The 22,810-nt window shown below is 43.4% G+C and overlaps 1 protein-coding gene across 5 annotated transcripts in view; it reads left to right on the top strand.

Annotated features, from left to right (window-relative positions):
- Positions 1 to 20,580, top strand: part of usp9 (ubiquitin specific peptidase 9) — a 55,656-nt gene extending 35,076 nt beyond the window's left edge. For 2 of the 5 annotated variants that reach the window (XM_050049837.1, XM_050049840.1), the window contains 23 exons: positions 25 to 162; positions 306 to 443; positions 1,377 to 1,543; positions 1,683 to 1,791; positions 1,907 to 2,053; positions 2,189 to 2,335; positions 3,308 to 3,515; positions 3,603 to 3,823; positions 4,061 to 4,248; positions 4,345 to 4,518; positions 4,615 to 4,756; positions 4,978 to 5,734; positions 8,999 to 9,122; positions 9,210 to 9,435; positions 9,649 to 9,778; positions 9,921 to 10,106; positions 10,400 to 10,620; positions 10,708 to 10,796; positions 10,894 to 11,050; positions 11,385 to 11,597; positions 13,659 to 13,688; positions 16,372 to 16,470; positions 18,415 to 20,580. In XM_050049837.1, the coding sequence (XP_049905794.1) occupies positions 25 to 162; positions 306 to 443; positions 1,377 to 1,543; positions 1,683 to 1,791; positions 1,907 to 2,053; positions 2,189 to 2,335; positions 3,308 to 3,515; positions 3,603 to 3,823; positions 4,061 to 4,248; positions 4,345 to 4,518; positions 4,615 to 4,756; positions 4,978 to 5,734; positions 8,999 to 9,122; positions 9,210 to 9,435; positions 9,649 to 9,778; positions 9,921 to 10,106; positions 10,400 to 10,620; positions 10,708 to 10,796; positions 10,894 to 11,050; positions 11,385 to 11,597; positions 13,659 to 13,688; positions 16,372 to 16,470; positions 18,415 to 18,660 (4,257 nt within the window). In that variant the 3' untranslated portion in view covers positions 18,661 to 20,580. The remainder of the gene's footprint in view (positions 1 to 24; positions 163 to 305; positions 444 to 1,376; positions 1,544 to 1,682; positions 1,792 to 1,906; positions 2,054 to 2,188; positions 2,336 to 3,307; positions 3,516 to 3,602; positions 3,824 to 4,060; positions 4,249 to 4,344; positions 4,519 to 4,614; positions 4,757 to 4,977; positions 5,735 to 8,998; positions 9,123 to 9,209; positions 9,436 to 9,648; positions 9,779 to 9,920; positions 10,107 to 10,399; positions 10,621 to 10,707; positions 10,797 to 10,893; positions 11,051 to 11,384; positions 11,598 to 13,658; positions 13,689 to 16,371; positions 16,471 to 18,414) is intronic. The other 3 variants (XM_050049839.1, XM_050049842.1, XM_050049838.1) reach the window with 2 other exon arrangements.
- The last annotated feature ends 2,230 nt before the right edge of the window (positions 20,581 to 22,810 follow it).

The following is a 22,810-nucleotide window of genomic DNA, read 5'->3' as shown; positions in this document are numbered from 1 at the left end:
TCACCTGCCCTGCATTGTCTACAGATTAATCAGGCCACTCATGACCAGGCCCTGGTCCTCCAGAGTGCCCTGCAAAACATCCCTAACCCTGCCTCAGAATGCATGCTGCGCAATGTAGCCATCCGCCTGGCCCAGCAAATCTCCGATGAGGTAACAGAAAATGTAAGTAAATGGACAGAGGTTTGTAAGAATAGAAGAAACTGAACTAATAATTGTAATGAATTTTAATGAATAGTCTGAATAGATTTTATTTTTGAGAGGTGCTGTCTGTAATAATGGCTTTTATGGGACTACTTTTTCACCAGAATTTCTTCCAGGCATCAAAGTACATCCCAGACATCTGTGTGATTCGAGCAGTGCAGAAAATAGTGTGGGCATCAGGCTGTGGTACGGTGCAGCTCGTCTTCAGTTCAAATGAAGAAATCAGCAAGATATATGAGAAGGTAAGTCACCTTCAAATGTCGCTCTTTGTTAGTGGTTTTATGCCTCGCCACTGGTGGTAGCTGTACTGGAAGGCGTTATGTTTTCTGGTTGTCTGTCCGTTAGTCCATCCCCTTCTTGTGAACACAATATCTTGAATCTTGAGAGAATTTCTTCAAATTTGGCACAAACGTCCACTTAGACTCAACAATGAACTGATTAGTTTTTGATGGTCAAAGGTCGAGGTCACAGTGACCTTGCATCTGTCTCCTCCTTGTGACTGTGACATCTCCAAAACACCTTGAAGGAATTTCTACAAATTTGACACACATTCGTCCTCTTGGACTTAAGGATGATGATTAGAATTTGGTGGTTGTGACTTCATGAAGTTCTGCATAAAACACCTTTTAAGCCATTACTCTGTGTCATAACTCAGGTACAGAAGGGGAGACAGTTCGTCATATACTGAATTGATGACACTAATTTTGAGACTGCTGGTTGTGTAGATCTTCTGTGCTGCTGGGGGCAAGATGTGTTGTAGCATCCATGTTTTCACAGACATGGATATAAACTGTAAGAGAAACTTCCCTAGTTTGCAGAGGCATAGTCTTGTTAAATGCAGTCCTATTGTTTTAGAACACATCGTGAGATACAAGTACAATGAGCTGAACAGGAAGCAGGAGTATTGAGAGGGACAGTCGTGCCGCATCGACATCCATAATGGAATAAAGTCTGTGCTGCACATCCCTCCATAATAGATGCAGACCGTTGTAGAACCCTGAAGGCAGGACAGTAAATGCTCAGTCACCAAAGGTATTAAGCTTTGAGCAAGGTACAAACAAGAGATCAAGAGGTCTTGATGAGCGTAGTGGACTTTGAAGGGTTTAGCAAATTAAAAAAATGCAACACTATATATATTTTTGCATAATGTCTTCAATTGTTCTTTTTCTTGTTAGACCAATGCAGCTAAGGAGCCAGATGGGGAAGATGAGCAGGTGTGTTGCGAGGCCCTGGAGGTGATGACACTGTGTTTTGCCCTCATGCCCACGGCTCTGGACACACTCAGTAAGGAGAAGGCTTGGCAGACCTTCATCATAGACTTGCTGCTACACTGCCACAGCAAGTAAGTACAACAGAATGCGTTCCAGCTATTTGCTGAAGCATAAATCTACTGATTTAAATAGCGGAGACGGCCTTATCGCCAGCCTTTTATAGTTCTGACAGGATATCGTGAGGGTAATGTTGTCATTTGTGTTAAACAGATCTGTGCGTCAAATGGCCCAGGAGCAGTTCTTTCTGATGGCAACTAGGTGCTGTATGGGCCATCGACCCCTCCTCTTCTTTATCACCCTCCTCTTCACTGTGCTGGGGGTGAGTAGCTTTGTGCCTTGTGTTTACTTAATGCATTATAATGTATCACCACAGTGTGAGACATTTTAACAGTTACCTGCTTACAAGATCCTAATGTCAAATTGTCCATGTACAGAGTACAGCCAAGGAGCGAGCCAAACATGCTGGAGACTACTTCACTTTACTCAGACATCTTCTGAACTATGCCTACAACAGCAACATCAACCTGCCAAATGCTGAGGTGCTGCTCAACAATGAGATCGACTGGCTGAAAAGGATAAGGGTAAAACAGCCTGTTAATTGTATTCATGATCAGCAAATATGTTGTATAATGCTCCCTATATATAAAAGCCAAATTGAGGATATCTACTTAAGTGTGGGGCAGAGTTGACGGCGCACAATATGCTCACTTTATTAGGATGAGGTAAAGAGGACAGGGGAGACCGGCGTGGAGGAGACCATCCTGGAGGGCCACCTTGGAGTTACCAAAGAGCTTCTAGCCTTCCAGACACCAGAGAAGAAGTACTACATCGGCTGTGAAAAAGGAGGAGCAAACCTCATTAAGGTGAAACAGACAGATAATGTATCTGTCTACAAGGGTGTACCACAGGGCTCTATTTTAGGTCTGCTTATATTGTTTGTAAATAGATAATCTGGGTCAAAATGTTTAAGGTGTTAATTTCTGTTTATATGCTGATGACATTTTTATATACTGCAGAGCTTAAACTCTTGGTCAAGCCTGCAAACCCTTGCAAAATGCTTATAATGATATTAAAAATACCCTGCTTCAACTCAAAAGATTAAGGTGATCTTTTATATATGCATACCTCTGCTTGGTGTCTTCATATGCTTGACACAGCTTACAAGGCTTACAAGGCGTCCCTGAGGTTCATTATCTATTGTAAATCTCTGGCTCACCACTTTGAGCTATACTCTTGGGTAGGATGCCGTGCTCTGGTCACCTGTAGGCTCTGTCACCGATCCACTTTTATATATAAGGCAGTTCTTGCTCCATACTACTTTTGTGTCTTGCTCACACAGAAAAGTGCCAGACTATACTCTGTGTTCTCAGGACTTCTTTACGCTTTCTGTTCTAAATGCCCCTTCCAAAATTGGAAAAGGGGCCTTTTTTGAACCCTCGGCAATGGAATATGTTGCAGAATGACTTTAAACTCAATTAATTAAATTCTTTTAAAATTGAAATGAAAGAATCAGAGACAGATTTCCTGAGATGTCAGTGTTTTTAATTTACCTTACATGAAACAAACTTTTTAAATTTTCTCTTTTGAAATGTGAGTTTGTTTAACTTCATTGCTAATTCCTTTTTATTTCTTCTCTGCTGCGTTTTTCTGTTTGAAACTACATGTTTTTATTATGCTGCTCCCCATCTTGGCCAGGTCTCCCGTGAAAAACAGATTTTTGATCTCAGCAGGACTCTGCTGGTTAAATTAAAGTTAAATAGATTAAAAAAAAGAATAAAACGATTAATATAATCTTATTTTGTTTCCTTCCTTTTCCTCCCTCTCTTCTCGATTAGGAGCTGATCGACGACTTCATCTTCCCAGCGTCTAATGTGTACCTGCAGTACATGAAGAGTGGAGAGTTCCCCACAGAGCAGGCCATCCCAGTGTGCAGCACCCCTGCTTCCATCAACGCCGGCTTTGAGCTCCTGGTAGCACTGGCTGTTGGATGTGTTCGCAACCTCAAGCAAATAGTTGACACCTTGACTGACATGTACTATTTAGGTAGGTAAACACCAGTGTGTAAAGTTCCCTTGATGGTTTATAAATTACATCATGCATGAGAGTGTTGTTGCTTCTCTCTCCTTCCAGGTTGCGAGACACTGACAGAGTGGGAGTACTTGCCTCCGGTGGGGCCACGGCCCAACAAAGGCTTTGTAGGTTTGAAGAACGCTGGGGCCACCTGTTATATGAACTCTGTCATTCAGCAGCTGTACATGATCCCTCCAATTCGCAACGGCATCCTGGCCATTGAGGGCACGGGCACTGATGTGGATGATGACATGTCTGGGGATGAGAAGCAGGAGAATGAGGTACAGTGAGAGCTTGGGTTTCATCAAACAATCGTTTTTACTTGTAATGGATTACCACCTCTGAGATTACCTCAATAAAAGCAGCAACTTCTTTCCACCCGCACATTTGAATTATTTAAATTCGGGGATTAGAAAATCAATACAAAAATTGTAAGAAGAAGCATTGCAATACTGTTTTGAATCGATTTTTATCCCACCACTAATTGTTAGTAATGTTCCATGTGTTTTCCTCAACAGAGTAATGTCGATCCTCGGGATGAGGTGTTCAGCTACCACCATCAGTTTGATGATAAACCCTCCAGTAAGTCAGAGGACAGGAAAGAGTATAACATCGGGGTACTGCGTCACCTGCAAGTCATTTTTGGACACCTGGCTGCCTCCAGACTGCAGTACTATGTCCCCAGGGGATTCTGGAAACAGTTCAGGTATTTCAAAGACTTAATCAATTTGCATTTTACCTGTTTAGCAGTTGCTTTTGTCTAATTGTTGTTGTTTTTTTTATTCCACCCCTTGCTTTTTAGATTATGGGGTGAGCCAGTGAACTTGAGGGAGCAGCATGATGCTTTGGAGTTTTTCAACTCTTTGGTGGACAGTCTGGATGAAGCTCTGAAAGCCCTGGGCCACCCCGCCATGCTGAGCAAGGTGCTGGGAGGGTCCTTTGCTGACCAGAAGATCTGTCAGGGATGCCCCCACAGGTGAGTGCAGTCCTTTTCCCTCAATTTAGTTACAGGATATAGCTTTAGAAATGTAAAGCTGGGTTCTTGTTACTTAATGATGCTCTGTGTTGTCAGGTATGAGTGTGAGGAGTCGTTCACAACGCTCAACGTAGACATCAGAAACCACCAGAACCTGTTGGACTCCATGGAGCAGTATGTTAAAGGGGATCTGCTTGAGGGAGCCAACGCCTACCACTGTGAGAAGTGTAATAAGAAGGTGAGAATAATGAAGCACTCATCTGGTCGCCAGCCAGTGTTACAATGTGATACTCATTAAGTACTGTGAAAAAACAGAGGTGGTTTTAAAGTGGAAATGGACTTTAACTTTTCATAATGAAGTAAATGTTGCTTACACAATATAATGGTTATAGAATAATGGCACAACCTGCATTTTCTCCAGCCAGAGAGGTAACCTGTGATGTTTGCTCTTCTCGTCAGGTGGACACAGTGAAGCGCCTGCTGATAAAGAAGCTGCCACCTGTCCTGGCCATTCAGCTGAAGCGCTTCGACTATGACTGGGAGAGGGAATGTGCCATCAAGTTCAATGACTACTTTGAGTTCCCCAGGGAGCTCGACATGGAGCCGTACACGGTAGCTGGTGTGGCCAAGCTAGAGGGTGATGACGTCAACCCGGAGAATCAGGTGATCCAACAGAATGAGCCCTCTGAACCCACACCTCCCGGCAGCTCCAAGTATCGTCTGGTGGGAGTGCTGGTCCACTCAGGCCAGGCCAGTGGCGGACACTACTATTCCTACATAATCCAGAGGAACGGGGGCGACGGTGAGAAGAACCGCTGGTATAAGTTTGACGATGGGGATGTGACTGAGTGCAAGATGGACGATGAGGAGGAGATGAAGAACCAGTGCTTTGGAGGGGAATACATGGGCGAGGTGTTCGATCATATGATGAAAAGGATGTCGTACCGGAGGCAGAAGCGCTGGTGGAACGCCTACATCCTATTCTATGAGCGTATGGACTCACTGGACAAGGACAGCGAGCTTGTCAAATACATCTCGGAGTTGACCATCTCCTCCACCAAGCCGCATCAGGTCAAGATGCCTGGTGTCATCGAGTGCAGCGTCCGCAAGCAGAACGTCCAATTCATGCACAACCGAATGCAATACAGCCTGGAATATTTCCAGTTCATTAAGAAACTTCTGACCTGTAACAGTGTCTATTTAAACCCTCCTCCAGGTATGCATCTTTCTTCTGTGTGCAGCTAAATGGGGTTTTAAAAGCTTATTTTTACTGTATATTAAAAGATTAAAACTAAATTAATGTAGGTAGCCAGTTAACGGTTAAGTGTTCAGGGTTTAGAGGGATACATTGGCAGAAATGGAATATAATATAATAAGTATGCTTTCTTTTGTGTATAGTGACCTAAAAATAAGGATTGCTGTGTTTTTGTTACCTCCAAAATGAGTCTATGATGTCCACATAGGGAGCGGGTCCTCACCCACGGAGTCCAACATGTTAGGCCGCCATGTTTCTACAGTAGTCAAGAACAGATAAACCAAACACTGGCTCTAGATAGGGCCATTTGCTTTTTTGTGTTGGCCACCGTAGTCAGCAGTCCCTCTGCAATGACCACTGTCGGAGAAACATTGAATTTTAATGTTAAACTGCTTGATTCCATCTTTTGACGGGTTTATATCACCAGTTCTGTTTGTTTTGGAGAGGAAGAGACCTCTGTGGATAATTTAGCTCTGGTTAAAAACCTCTGAAATGAATGGATCTTAAGTTATCAGACAAAAAACGTGAACACACATTACTAGGTGCTGGGCTAGCGGCCTGTCTGCGACATGCCAAACGGTGTAGGAGAAACACAGATTTGTAATGATAAACTGCTTTATTCAGTGTTTTATCGGTATAAAATGCTGGCTCTGTTTGTTTTGGAGAGGAAGAGGGGGAAGAGACCTCTGCAGGTAATTTGGCTCCTGGTAAAAACCTCTTGAACAATGAACACTGAAGGAATCCTTTTTTTAAACAAGGTGTTTATATTGATGATTTTATAAAGATGCACACAGCATCAACAAACAAGCATAGAACCGACAAGGACCAAAAGACAACCCCACTAACTCAGGAACAAATAGAGAAGCCAGAGCAGTGAAAGTAAATCCAATAATCAAGAATGAAAAATAAATAGAATAAATGAAAAAGAACAAAAAACACTGAAGGAATCCTAACTGTGAGTTCAAGCTTGGGACATGAAGAAGTGGTTGCATTCTGCAGTCCTCACTGCTATATGCCATTAAATCCTACACACGTCTTCTTTAACCTCAACTCAAACTGTGGGTGGGATGTTTTAGAAGCACACTTAAAACATAAAGTGCAACAAAAACGTACACAAAAGCTGCTTGTTGCAAAAGATATTGTGCTGGTCAATGCCCGTTGTGAACACGATCTAATTTTCCCACCTGTAGCTGTTTGACTTATTCTATTTAACCAGAATAGACCTATGGAAGTTGAAAACCTTTTAATGAAGCTGCAGGTAAAAAGATAGAAAAACATTATGAATGTAAAATGTAACACTGGGGTCATTAACCACACAAGTAATTAGTGTCTATGTCTGGTGTTGTTCCACAATGTGGATAAATTTATCAAGGCAATACACTCTAAGACATTTGTGTCAGTACAAACATGCAGTTCCTCCCTTGCGTGTACATTGTTATGTGATTTGTTGCTGCACAGCATCACGTCACTCCTCCAGTCGTGACTCTGCATATCCAATACACCCAGAGGGCTTCTTTGATCCTTTGCACAATGATGAGGTCATCATCATATCTCCACTGTTGATTTCTGTGCTCCCCTATTTAAGATTTAGCAGCTGCCATTATGATTTTATCACTACTCTCTGACTTGCTTGCTACAAAATATATATATATATATATTTAAAGTGAAGCTAATACACAGCATCCCTGTGAAAGGATTTGGTGGTCAGTAGTGTTGAGCACGGGCTGCCGAGAAATGCTCTGCCTCTGTAATGCATTATTAATGGAGCCAGAGCCCCATAATGTTGCACAGGAAAATAAATGTTTGAGAGCAGTCATCAGTACGGTTGTTTGCAACCTAGTATCCAGTTGAGATGCTAATGAATCCCCATTTTAAATTCTCCTCAGCAGCAGCAGCAAACTGATGTTTAAAAACAAACCTATTGTTGTAAGAGATTTCGAAAGTCCACTTCCTGATCCAAAACACTGACCCAGTATGTTAGTCGAATGTATGATTTAATATGTCATTGATTGGCTTCACATGAGCCCCTTTCCCACTGCACAAAAAATAGCTAACACCTGCGAACGTCTGGCTTTTTAGTGCAGTGGGTATTTATCACATCGGGCTGGATGTACACGCTAATTTTAGCCCCTTAATCGGCAAGATACAATAATGAGCCGCCACAAAATACTGTCCGTCTCTGCCCAAGCAGCGCTCTAACATCGATCCAAATTTGTCTTCACCGAGTTTGAAAGTGAGGCTGAATAAGTAACGGTTATTTAAAAATAAGTAACCACCATAAAGTTTTCATTCCTCTATCTGTTCCCCGGCCTGTCCGTGACGTCGAATTTGACTCACCAAAAACACACACACACATAAAGGTGCTCATCTGCTTGACTACTGCAGAGCCGTGTGCACAGCTCTGGTCTACTGGCAATAGGAAAGGATACTATACCTTATTTTTAGTGGGTTTGCCTGTGTTTAAAAAACCTGCATACACATGCTAATTTGGGTGGAAAAGGGATATTCGAGATCAGTGGCCATTTTTCATAATGTCCTCTGAGCTTTAACACTGCCATCTCCCAGTTACTGTGTCAACTGCATTTTGTGTTTCACTTTATGCTGGACTGAACAAGGCTGAGCCATGATTCTCTGATATACAGCGTCTTTAAAGTCACTGTTCATTATGTGATGTATATGTAGGACAGTCGTACAGTGTTCATTGTGTTGACTCTGTATGTAAGCACATTGGATTTGAAAAGAAATAATGACTGAGTGCAATTGAGGATTTTTTCATCTTCTAGGCATTGCAGCCCATTTTATTTGTAGTCCTCAAGTTAGGGAACAAAAGTGTATAAGAAAAATTGCTCTGTAACCTCATAGTGGTTGTTTTATTTCAAATCCAGTGTGCTGGAGTACAAAGGCAAAACAGGGGAAAGTGTGTCACTGCCTTACTGCATGCTCACTGCAATATACGTTATTGTATATTATCTGTATACTGAAGATCACCATGTTTAAGTAATCTGCTTTGTGTATGTGTGGGTCATCACCACTGATGTCAACTAATTGCGAAAAGGTGGCAGGATATGTGCTTCAGTAATGTCATCCAACAATGAGTCAGTTGTTGCTTTTCACGTTGATCTCTGGTTATAGCTTCATAGGTTGTTGTCAGCTTATGTTAAAAGTAAATTACCAGGAAGATTTTCAGTCTGTTTTGTTAATGATCGCTCTCTCTCTCTCTATCAGGACAAGACCATCTTCTGCCAGAGGCAGAGGAGATTGCTATGATAAGTGCTCAGCTGGCTGCTAGGTTCCTCTTCAGCACAGGTTTTCACACCAAGAAAGTAGTACGGGGTCCTGCCAGCGACTGGTAAGCTCTGTCTGCCTTGTGTGCTTTTGGGGTTTTGTCTGTGTTTTCTCCCGTTTCTATAAATATTCTCCTTGCCCTTCCCTCCAGGTATGATGCCCTCTGCATCCTGCTGAGACACAGTAAGAATGTACGCTATTGGTTTGCACACAACGTCCTGTTTGCTTACCCCAACCGGTTCTCCGAGTACCTGCTTGAGTGCCCGAGCGCTGAGGTCCGTGGTGCATTTGCCAAGCTCATTGTCTTCATCGCTCACTTCTCCCTGCAAGACGGCCCATGCCCCTCCCCCACCGCCTCACCTGGACCCTCGACTCAGGTTGGTGCCAGACTTCAGCTGAGCTCTGTGGAAAATGGGCTTTTTATTAGGACTCACCGGGAGATACTTGAAGTTGTTTGAGTCACAGGTTTCCTGGAAGATAATTAAAGCAGTTTGTATTGCAGATTATCACTGAGAGGTTTCTCATGGTGCACTTTTGATTGCTATAACTCTGCCGCGGTGTTTCTGTTGTTTTCCATGTTTGTGTATCAGGGCTGTGATAACCTCAGTCTAAGTGACCACCTGTTGAGAGCTGTACTCAACCTGCTCAGAAGAGAGGTTTCCGAACACGGCCGTCACCTGCAGCAGTACTTCAACCTCTTTGTCATGTATGCCAATCTGGGTAAGGAGCACGCGGCAATCACACTCCTGCCATATACATCTGTTCCTCAGGGAATTGCACAGCAAGGTCTATGCAAAATATAATAATAATTATACATTTGGGAGTAAAAACGCTGCTGTCTTTCCTTTCTCCGTCTTCACAGGCCTGGCAGAAAAGACCCAGCTGTTGAAGCTGAATGTCCCTGCCACCTTCATGTTGGTCGCCCTGGACGAGGGTCCCGGTCCTCCCATTAAGTACCAGTACGCTGAGCTGGGCAAGCTCTACACTGTGGTCTCCCAGCTGGTGCGCTGCTGTGACGTCTCCTCACGCATGCAGTCCTCCATCAATGGTGAGTCTCTTACTTTAAAGCCACACAAATTGTGAAGTGAGCTTGGGCAATATGTAACATGAAGCAGTGCAGGGCATTTGTGGTGGGGAGAGATGGAGCCCAATGAGGATTTTCATCCTTGCTCAGGATATAGTGACTGATAAACAGCCACTCTGAGCCTCTGTGTTGTGTAGGCAGAGCTTGGAGCTGAGGGCTTTCATAGCAGAGGATGAAAGAAGAAAACATACAGACTTCTAATTAATAACCACATGTACGTCAGATTACTCTAACTTTCTTCCCTCTACCCTCTCCAGGTAACCCACCCCTCCCCAACCCCTATGGTGACACCAATCTGACAGCCCCGGTGATGCCAGTGCAGCAGCTGGTGGCAGAGATCCTGTTTGTGAGGACCAGCTACGTGAAGAAGATCATTGAGGACTGCAGCAACTCTGAGGAGACGGTGAAGCTGCTTCGCTTCAGCTGCTGGGAGAACCCTCAGTTCTCCTCCACTGTGCTCAGTGAGCTGCTCTGGCAGGTAAGTGTCTCACAATTTTCAAGACCAACAGGATGTCACTTGTAGGTGTACACAAGGCTTATGATCATGTGTGTTGTGCGTCTGCAGGTTGCGTACTCCTACACCTATGAGCTGAGGCCTTACCTGGACTTGCTGCTACAGATCCTGCTCATCGAGGACTCCTGGCAGACACACAGGTCAGACTGACTGCGTGTAAACTGAGTGCTGCTCTTTCTAGAATGTGATCGGAGTTTAAATTCCTCCTTTTTTGTTGTTGTTTTTGTCGTCGTGTAGGATCCACAATGTGCTAAAGGGCATTCCCGATGACCGAGACGGGCTCTTTGACACCATCCAGCGCTCCAAGAACCACTACCAGAAACGAGCCTACCAGTGCATCAAGTGCATGGTGGCCCTCTTTAGCAACTGCTCCGTGGCTTACCAGATTCTGCAGGTACACTTTCAGACTCTCTTCTCATGTCTTGTTAGTTACACGTCACGTCGATTTTAAAATGCCAGACAACAATGAGAAGGACTATTTTTGCCAGTTTTTGTCAGACCCAGTTACTTACTGTTGGTGAAGAGCCTTTATTTTCTGTAGTACATGTAATTTTATTTGCATTTTCTCAGGATGCACTGAAAGTCTGGGTCAGTACTCAGGTTTAGATAGCTGATAGCATCATTTTTGTTGTTGTTAAAACACTAATTAGGTGTTCATAAAACTTTGCCTCTTGTATCCACATGTGCATTCACATATTCTAATCAGCATGCTCTTTTTGTGCGTACAGAGTAATGGTGACCTGAAACGAAAGTGGACGTGGGCAGTGGAGTGGTTAGGGGATGAGCTGGAGAGGAGGCCTTACACAGGGAACCCCCAGTACACCTACAACAACTGGTCCCCTCCTGTTCAGAGCAATGAGACCTCCAACGGCTACTTCCTGGAGCGTTCGCACAGCGCACGTATGACACTCGCCAAGGCCTGTGAACTTTGTCCCGAGGAGGTAATGGCAATAACAATGTACCCTTCAAACACACACATTTACATTACACATTAACCTCCTGTCTTATGGACTGTGCCTAAGGAGCCAAGCCATTAGTGTTTAAAGCTGTAGGACGCTGTATATGGGTGATGTACCGTGGAAAACATCTGTTCAGAACAGCTGTTCAAAATGTCAGGTTTTCTGATTGAGTCAAGCATCAGTGTGGAGGGGGGTCTTTCTGTTACATGCATATATATTTAAATATTGGATTCACACCACAGTAAAATGTACCAACATGGCCATGGTTGCCATGGGAACATGTTAACAATGGTGTACAGTGGTGAAGGTAACAGAAAAACCCTACAGAAATACTGTATGACTGAGCCAAAGGAGCTTAACATCCCACTGAACGGCATAACATAGCCAGCTTTTAACCTGCTGTGTGTATCTATGTGATAATGCTAAAGGGATTAATTGAGTATTTCATAGACCAGAAAATGTATTATCAATTTTAATGATTACTTTATCGTTTGTTGTTATAAAATGAATATGTTTCTTATTTTTAGCTGTTGCTTTTTTTCCTGACATTTGAGAGAATAAATGGTTTTATAGATCATTTAAAATCTGACATTTGATAGACTTTCGGTTAATTGGACTCATTTAGTGTTTCCAGCACGCCATTAAATGTTAAATGTCCACCCTGAGCCAATATCATGGACCTGCAGAGCTGGAGAGCCTCCAAAGACCCACAGTATTAGACGTATGCATGCGCAAGGTCCAGACCCACAGTTCCGGACGTGTGTCTGTGTGAATTCAAACCATAGTTTCAGACGTACACATGTGCGAGCTCAAGAAAGAGAGGTAACTGTCAATAATTTTTAAATTTGTCCAATCATAGGTTGACAATCCCCTGTCAGTCGAAAACATACGTTTTTAATTCAGCCAATCACTTCACAGTCGTTGGAGTAGTCCACATTTCAACTGCCTGGCTACGTTAGCGCTGGCTAGCCTCTTCTCATTAACTCCCTGACCATGATGCAATATAGGAACTTAAACCACTGCTCATTTTAGAAGGACCACAGCAAGAAAACTCTAGCTAATTAACTAATGAGCTATCCATTTACACTTTAAAATGTTGATTAAAAACATTAGCGTCAGTTGATGCCAGAGTAGATGGTCCAGAGGGACAAGTCTGTCTGTCCGGAGTGCAGGGGCGTAAAACCCCTGGGTTGTGGACACTGGAGGAAAGACGACAGACTCTGCCATCCTCCTGCCCTCCCTCTGGTTCTTCCAGCAGAGGAACAGAGCACAGCCTTGGTCAGCAGGGTTTGCTGGATGCTGCTTAGGGTTTACAGCCAGGTGGCTTATCATTTTTTTCCCTGGGGTTTCATGCCCCTGTCCTCAGGACGAGCAGACTTGCCCCTCCGCACCATCCATTCTTCCATTACTGTTTACCCTGGTCAAAATATCAACAGTCGAAGTCAAAATGTCGACAACTTTTCAATTAGCCAGCTATGCTAACGTAGCTATGATAGCTAGCTAGCTACACTAGCTAACACTGGCAGCCAGATACAGATGTCTATAATCCATTGTCCGTTTCATAATCTAAACAAAGAACATGTTTCCTTGCAGTGGTCCTTCTAAAATGAGCAGTGGTGAAAATTGATACGTTCTGCAGTGATCCATGATCAAGAGGTTGATAAGCAGACAGCAATAGCTAGCTTTGCTGCACTACCGAGTAGAAACGTTCTCTACTTCTACTTTAAACAAGCAACTGCAAACAATTTTAAAAATGTATGTAGCAATCTCCGTCTGTACAACATAAAGCTGTGGGTCTGGTACTTGTACATGTGCATGTCTAAAGCTGTTTCTCTCTGGCTCTGCAGGTCGATGCTTCTCCCCTAAGCTACAGCTATGACTATGTGTGCTATACTGAATATGTTTTTTGTCTTGATTCATGGCTGCAGTTCACAATGCATACAAATATCATATATTTGTTCTCACTTAAAATAAGTTACTTGTATTTTTATGTTGACGAAACCAGTCAAATGACACACTTCTCCTGTAATATTCCATACACAGCTCAAGTGTACTCAGGGAAGCCCAGGGAAGGTCAGTATTCCAGGCACCACAACATGAAGGAAGGAAATTAAAATTTTATATTAAAGATTCAGCAGAGAAACAATAAAAACAGTTGGGCATTGTATAGACTTCCAACACATAGAATTGCACAATTTTGAATTTCCTGTACCCACAATAGTCATCAGTGGCTGAGGCTAGAAGCATTGTGTCATGTTGAGTCCTCCATCATAGATTTTCCCATTTTGTCAACTCTGCCTCCATTTTCTTTTTGTACTCTTGATGCATTTACGTGATACAAATGTTACATAAATAGTTGAGCACAGGAGTTTAGAGTAAAGCTATACAAACTGCCAGAATGATAAATTAAGTCTGAGTTATCAACAGTGTTATATACTTGAGGTGTGTATTATTATTATTATTGTTCTGTTAACGTCTCAAATTATGTTCATGCTAGTAAAACAGACTGTGACCACAGTTAAACGACAACGTAAAGCCATCCTCCATCCTGTCGTTCACTTGTAAAGTAAAGTGAAAGGTGGACAGGCTGCCTGTGAGATGCCGTATAGTGTAACTGGCATAAGAAGTCTTGTTATGCAGCTGCACACAGTGAACAGATCTTTGTTCTCCTGCTGTCCTGTTGCCCAGTCCCAGTGATTCGCCAAAGCAACATCATTGGCATAGCCAGTCCTCCATCTCTTTTCGCCAATTTTTGCTTCCTGTCCAACTCAAACTGTGATGCCACCTGCATTTAAAAAAACTCATAGCTCATCTGCACTGATCAGTCACAACATTAGAACCACTGACAGGTGAAGTCAGTAACATTGATCATCATTACAATGCAATCATCTGTTGGGAAACCTTTGGTCCTGGTATTCATGTGGATGGCATTTGACAAGCCACCAGTTGCAGATTAAGAACCCCCCACTCATGGCACTGGCACTCCTTGATGGCAGTAGAGTCCTAGCAGGACAATGTCACACGGCATAAACTGCTCAGGAATGGCCAGAGGAATGTGACAAAGAGCTCAAAGTGTCGACCTGGCCTCTGAAATTCCTCAGATCCCAATCCACGCAAACATCCATGGGCCATGCTAGTACACCACCTGGATACAAAGGATCTACCGCCAGCGCCCTGGTGCCAGGCACCACAGGATACCTACCAAGGTCCATGGATTGGACTTCTCTCTGACATGTCGAGGTATTAGCACAGGACCTCTGGGGTACCAGCATGTCCCACAGATGTTGGATCAGGTTTGGTTCTGGGGAATTTAAAGGCCGTGTTGACACATTGGAGGTGAACCACATTTGGAAGTGGTTTGAATTTTGATTCCAATCACATTTCTACTTGATCCATGCTACTACTAGCAGAGCGCTAAAGAGGACATCATGAGGAACAACAGTCTGTGGACCAACGCCAAAGTAAATTGTTTAGAGGGTGAAATAATGGACCTCCATTTCTCTCATGCTTCCACGTTGGAAAACCGTGTCACCAGCATTGTTGCATAGTTACTTGAGAAACAAATCTGATTTGCCGGCAGTTTGAACGTAGCCTTTGTCTTGTTCCTTTGGCCATTTCTGAGCTCTTTTTGTCGTACGCCATGGCACATAGTCCTGCTGGGGGGCCACTGCCATAAGGGATGTACTTTGTCTTCAGTGGTGTTTGGGTGGGTGGTGTGTGTCAAATGGCATACACATGAATATCAGGAGCAAAGGTTTCCCATCAGAAGATTGCATTGTAACAAGATGATCAATGTCATTCACCTCACCTGTCAGTGGTTGTAATGTTCTGGCTGGTCGGTGTATATTTTAGCATTAAGTAACAGTACTGCCCTTTAGGCAAGATTTTGTTCTCCATTATGCTATTGTTGCCAATATACTACAGGCTTTTTGTCATTTTGGTAGTTAGCTGTTAATGTTTGTCATCGGTTTCCCCCAAACATTAATTAAAAAACAGTGTTTTCACCTTTAGAAAATTAGGACACAATCTTACAAAACAACCTCTAACTCAAGGTTGTCAGTCATTTTTTTTAATTTGCATCCAGTCAGATGTAGTTTAAAATCTTGTAGACAGTTTTGATGGATAAAAGCTAGATTTAAAAAGACACAAGGATGGCCTTTGTGATGGCATCTGTTAATACACGAGCTTTACACACTACAAATATGAGTTGATAGCCTGAGAGGTTCTGTTGTTTTTCCACTTATGAGTCTACATCATGTTTAATATATATTTGCACATGCTAAACAGAAATGTAATTTACTCTCTGATGCACAATTTAATGATAAGACTGACATTTGTTGACAGCAAGAAAAACATTTAATAAGAAAGATAACAGTTACCGCCAGCCTCATCCTTTGAAAGTGGCTCACTGAAATAACCTCTGCAGCAGAGAGGTTCATGTGCGCCTCCTGTTAGCTGTTTTTCCAAAGATTAAGCAGGAGCTCTCCTGCTGAGAGGACGCTCTCAAGTGTAGAATCCACCCACACACACAATCAGCCCTCATTTAAACCTCATTTAATTGATAACGTAACACAGTTGGAAATCTGACTTTCCCACACAACCCCAGTCGCTATGACACACAGAAACACAGAAGCTTATTATACCCACTGTTTTATTCAAATAAAGTAGCATTTCCTGCTGTGTCTGATTTATACTAATAAATTTTACTTTGAAAGGTGAAATTAATTTGTGATAACATTTATCTCATGTCTGCTAGGAGCCAGATGAACAGGAAGCACCTGACGATCAAGACTCTTCCCCACCTGAGGACACGTCTCTGTACCCACACTCTCCTGGAACCACACAGTTTCAGCAGGTAGCGTGTCAGTGTCTCGTATACCGGTTTACATCCTCATCACAGACGGTGACGTATAAAACACATCATGGTTTCTTTGATGGGAGACTTACATTTATACGCATTTATCATAGCAGAGCAGAGAGTAGTAACATGGAAGGTGGCGTCAGTTCTCGTAGCCAGTCTTGCATGAGTAAACAAGTTAAAGATTTTTTTACTTCAGCATCCCAAGTGTTATTTCGTGCTCACAAGTTTTGTAGTCAGTTTGTAGTCTTGCTCAGCCCGATCTATGTGCCAGCGCTGGAGAGGGGTCTGAACCCATCACAAAATAAGACAAAAACCTTAAGATCTTCAAATCAATCACAGTAGTCTTGGGCGTTGCAAAGTCCAGCATGCTGCTCTTGCTAAACAGTGTCAGGGGGAACTTGTTTTGGTGGAACATTTGCATGTGGGATGGCAAACGCTGGCATTAAAATGGCCATATTCCCACAAAAGAAAACGCCACATAAAAGACACTTTACTATGTAGGTTTAAAGCTCAGAGCTTGTTGCTGTTTCACTTACAGCACCAAAGTGAAGTCTGGAGAAAGGTCTGGCTATGGGAGACTAGTTACAAGTAGGAGCTGGGGTTTTGAAAATGGTAACATGCTGATAGCAGAAGGAATTCCATCTGGAATAAGGGACCAATGGCAGGTTGATACCCACAGTCTTCATCCTGTGAGTCAGATTTTTCAGTTTGTGATAAATCTTGGATAATTTTTCTTGACACATGAACCCACCAAATTCTTTCACCACGTTTAAACATTAACAAATATACATCCAGTCCCATAAAAAATATTAAATGGTATAAATGTGGAAAAGGCAGGGAGGAGGAACATTTATGGGGAAATATATATATTAAAAAACTATCACATTACATACAACAATACAATAAAGGCCCAGCCACATCAAACCGACCTCAGAAGTAGTGGTGACGAAGGCCCTCTGCTTTGTCACCTCATGTTGCCGTGTTTCGACCGAAGAGTTGCTCATAACACACTGCAAAAACTTCAACCGACAGCCAGCCAGCATGTATGTTCTGTGCTCGCGTGAGTGGAAATAACTCTCCACACCAGCAGACGACAGTAGTCTGTGGTCGTCATTTGAAAAGGGCAATCAGAAAACCGTCTTGAGGCTAGTTAGCACATTAACAACACAACCCAATGCTGAAAGAACAGAGCATATTTACTGGCACCAGTGAACAATAACACAAACCATCATGAAATGTTTATGCGAAAGACATCAATGGTTGAAGAAAATCAGTCTTACCTTGTGTAACAAGTTGGTTTTGATCTCACTCCCTCTTGACTTAAGCTGTTTGTTTACGTTCCTCACTTCCATTTCTCCTCTCCTGCGCTGAGCTGAACTGCCAATCAGAGTGATTTCATTGACTGAGGGCTCTGCAGTCGCTGAGTCAGCATGTTGAATCAGCAGGAAAAAGGCCAACTAGTGCCAACGAGGGCCAACAGTGCATGACACACCGCAGCATCAAGGGCCACAAACGCTCACAGACAGCCCACTGTTGACTAACGGCCAACCATTGGCTTGGTGTGTTAGGGCCATGATAGAGATTAGTCCAGTTTGGAAGATAAAACAGTTTCCAGATTTTAACAAAACTTCTCTTATATCCTCTAGTGGTGGTTTATGTTTAGAGTTCAACATTTGCCATAGCTGTATCTAACCGTTAATGACAGGGCTGCATAGTTTTTTATCTGGTCAGCTGTGATCTTTAAGTCCTTTGAGATCACTCACAGTATGGCTGTTGAAGGGTTAAGGTCATTAAAGGATAAGGCTGACAGGGTTGTATGTTTCTGTTGTCTTCTTCACGTCCTGCTAAAAGTTCTGCACTCCAGCTTTAATATTTTCCAGTTAAACAGTTTGTTGTTTTCAAACCACTAATTTTTGACCACTTTCTCCCCCTGAACAGAACAACCACCCCCATGGGCAGCCGTACACCGGGCCTGCTGCTCAGCACATGAACAACCCCCAGCGTCCTGGTCCTGCCTCCGCCCCGACTCCGGGCCCGACCCAGACCACCCCAACCCCAGGCCCTGGTCCCACTCCCGGCCCAGGCCCGCGAGCACAAGAGAACTGGGAGAGCACCGAGGAGGTCGCCCCAGCCCCCGCCCCCACCACCTCCACTACCCCAGCGCCCGCCCCGCCTAAGGAGTAACGTCCCCTCCCCCTCTGCTGTGCCTCGAGCCTCCATCGTCCCGCTCTCCTTCCTCTCATCCTTCGGTCAACAGAGCTCCTCGTCGGGCGTCTCTCTCTTTCTCCCTCACTCTCTGGCCCCAGGGCAGGGCAGAGCCAGGCCTCCCATCCCCTCCCCAGGCCACCTCCCCCCCCCCACGTCGGCCTGCGGGAGGCGCTCTTCCCTGGCCTGGGGCTGCCTGACCGTGTGACAGGGGCCTGCTGGCGGCTGCAGAGGCGAGGGAGTGGACAAGAGTTCTACTAAAGAAAAACGAATTTACCCAGAGCTGACGATGCTGATGCGCTTGTCTACACGACGAAAAGGTGTACATAGTATGTTAATGTTTTTGACTGTTCAGATCCCCCAGTAGCATAACTCCGTGTGGTTTGCTGTTGGGAGATGTTGCAGATGTTATGAAAAACAAAATGGATATTATAAATAAGAAAAATGCCCAAAAAAAACTGTAAGAAGACAACAACTCCTCTTTGTTTTATCACCCATGCTCAGCAGTAAAGTTTGTTCTACCATCGGACGGTTACTGGTCATTCAACTGTAGAAGGACGCATTGTTATTATCATAATTATATTATTATTCTTAAGCTCCTTGGCAACCTTATGACCCATGCCAAATCAACTCACGAGCTGTGGTTGGTTTTAGTGTGAGATATGGAATGATTGGGTGGACTTTTACGGTGTTTGGTTGATGTGAAAAAGCAGTGATGCAACATTGTTCTGAAACTCATTGCCTTTCTTTTTTCTTTTCTTTTTTTCATTGCCTTTCTTTTTTCTTTTCTTTTTTTTTTTTTTTGTTTGTTCTGGTAATTAATTCAATCCTTTTTGAAGCTCTAGTTAATATGCTGTAACATTTAGCATGGCTTCTCACCAGAATAGTGTAGCCCAAGGGAAGACTTGTGATCATAACAACCTAAAGCTGTTCTTAATCCACATCTCCAGAGGGGTGTTGTTACCCTTAGGTTTTTTTTTTTGTTTCTGTTTTTTTTTTTTTTCTACTCATCTACCCTATCTACAATGAGGGCGATATTTTGAACCAATGTATGAATAAGTGGCTTTTCAATTGCACATTATAATCCTCCGACTTCAACATTTGGCAGTCCGTTTTTGGTGGGATAGACAGCTTAGCTTTCATCTTTAGGAATTCTGAAAAATGAAACACATATGCAACAGAATTGCTACACCGGGTTATCTGGTGTGTAATAGACTGTGCGGTTTGCTTCTGTCTCTCCAATAGAGCCTAGTCGTAGACAGACTTGTTGCCCATCGGCTTCCTTTCTGCCGTGGAGCCGGTCAGGTTCGGCGTCTCGGCTGTTTTTTTCGGGATCCTGAGCAGCGGTAAGACCCCTCGACCCGTCGCTCCACGGAGAACAGGTTCCACAGCAGGGTTGTACCGTAAGAATAGCGGCTGGTTAGTCATGTTGCAACCTGAGCTAACTTGTAATTCTGTAGGAGTAAAAGGTAAACATCAGTAAATACTGTATTTAATTGGTAACTTGAATGCATGTATTTTTTTGAATTTTTTTTTTCTTTCTTTTATTTTTTTTGTCTAAAACATACCAAATACTCCTGCAAATGAAAATATTCTGCCCATCGTATTATATTTAAATATTTTGCTCTTATTTTATAGAATTTATTTTGTTGTATTTCACTAAAAATAGAATTTGATTTAAGAGGAACATTTTTGTCCTTGTGTTATTTTTAAAGAAGATATTGACTGTACAGAGTTCTGCGCCCTGTTTTTTGCCGACTTTTGTTTTGGCCATGGTGTGACGTTGAATTCTGGAGCTACAGTCGCGATGTGGACTTTCACTTTGTGAGGTTTTTTGTGCACAGAAATATAACAAAAAAAAAGCATTGCGCCCTTAGCAAATAAAGAACATGGAATCTTGCCCGTGTCTCATTCTTACTTGTGGACGATAACCGGTAAACGTCTGCTGCCGAGCGTCACCAAAGGTCATCCAGAAGGTACCCAACACCAGCTAGAGAAATGATGTCAGCTGATGTTTTGTAAGTTGTGAAATCATGACAAATGTGATTTGTTGTTTTGACAGAAATGAGGTCACTGTCACAGGGACATTTGTGGTCTTGTGAGTCATGTGGGAACCCTTTGAAAAAGACACTACCGCAGTTCTAACCTCCTCACCCATGTTTTTCTGTCTCACTGACGAATGAAGACAATATCTGACAACAGTCCAGAATGAATGGTGCACCGTCAACTTAAGTCCACTAAAGGAGTTTGTTTTTGCCAGTGACAGGCTCGGATGGTTGTGTCTCACAACAGAAATGACCCCACAGAGAAATGAAACATATTTCCTGAACGGTACCTGTCACTGATCCGGTCCGTTTGTTATTGTGTGTAACCAGTTCTTCCTCAGGGAGAAGTCTCATTCTGAAATCTCATGGACTTTTCCACAACATGACCTCCAGCATGCACTGGGGCAGTTTGCAGACAAGTGTGAAGCGGTCAGGATGAGAGTCAGCACCTCCAAGTCTGAGGCCATGGTTCTCTGCCTGATTACAATGGATTGGCCCGTCTGGGTTGGGAGAGAGTTACTGTATGGAGTGTGAGATGGATTGGCGGTGTGGACCGTCGTGGTGAAGAGGGAGCTGAGCCAGAAGGCGATGCTGTCGATTCACTGGTCCAGCTACGTCCCAACCCTCACCTATGGTCATGAGCTCTGGGTAATGGCTGAAAGAATGAGGTCGCAGATACAAGTGGCCGAAATGAGTTTCCTCCGTGGGGTGGCTGGGCTCAGCCTTAGAGATAGGGTAAGGAGCTCGGAGTAGAGCCGCTGCTCCTTCATGTCGAAAGGGGTCAGTTGAGGTGGTTCGGGCATCTGATCAGGATCCTCCTGGGCGCCTCCTGTTAGAGGTGTTCCAGGCACGTCCCACTGGTAGGAGGCCCTGGGGCAGACCCAGAACATGCTGGAGGGATTATATATCTCATCTGGCCTGGGAACGCCTTGGGGTCCCCCAGGAGGAGCTGGAAAGCATTGCTGGGGAGAGGGACGTCTGGGGTGCTTTGCTCAGCCTGCTGCCCCGTGACCCAGCCCCGGATAAGCACATGAAAATGGATGGATGGATTTCGTAGGTAACTCTAAGCTATACTGTCTTTACTCCAACACAAAGCACTCTTCCCGGCACTCCTCTCTCCAACTCTCACTAATGTTTCCACTGTTGACTTCCCTGCAACAAGTAACCTCGCGCAGTATTTCATAACAAGACTTCTCCTTGAGCAGGACTTGGTTACACACACTAACAAACAGACCGGGTCAGTAAAAAGTGAAGAAAAATGAATTTCTGTAGGGTCCTCTCCATGATTTTGACCTTTTGGAAGAACAATCTGAGCCAGTCGGTGGCAAAATCAAACTCTTATAGTGGACGCAAATTGTCGGACCACAATGGGATCACATTGCAGCCTTTTTATTTCTCAAAACTGGACCAATTTCAAAAATGGCTGTCTCCATTAGTCACTTACACACATAGGAACATGGGAAAACATGGTGTAGATTCAAAAATTCATAGGTTTACCTTTAAAAGGGCACGGCACCAATTTTAGTTGAGTTACCTGTAGTGCACCGCTCAGGCTGTACGATCAATTTAACACTTAGAGGCTGATTTACATGGGCACATTATAGAAATGCTCATTAATGTGGTTTGTCCTTTAAAAAAATAACATTGTAGTTTTAAATACTTGTTTATTAGGTACAGCTGACTAAAATTAATGCAGTCTAATTCGGTTGTGTAATAAATCCTTTGTGAAGGTTATAACATTCAGTTTTTGTTGAAGCTGTTGATTCAACTGTATGATGATTTTGGAGGATAGAGTTTTGTGGTGCTGTTGAACAGTACTGCATTATCCTGGCATGTGTTTCTTTTATTTTGTCCATCCCATTTATATCAACTCGACAGCAGGACAGAGGACACCCAAACCCACATTTCTCATGTTTACCCCCCAATTCTGAAACAAAATGTACACACTATGTATCTAATAACTGCCATTTCATGTGTGTTATGTCATTTTCTAAGGACAAACCACATTAATTAGCATATCTGTAAATGTATCTGTGTAAACCAGACAATACACAGCATATGAGATGTCCCAGCTCACCAAGCAG

The sequence above is a fragment of the Epinephelus moara genome, chromosome 7, assembly GCF_006386435.1.
Source record: "Epinephelus moara isolate mb chromosome 7, YSFRI_EMoa_1.0, whole genome shotgun sequence".
NCBI classification, from domain to species: domain Eukaryota; kingdom Metazoa; phylum Chordata; class Actinopteri; order Perciformes; family Serranidae; genus Epinephelus; species Epinephelus moara.
The sequence above is the reverse complement of the archived record's forward strand: the minus strand, read 5'-3'. Positions and strand labels throughout refer to the sequence as shown.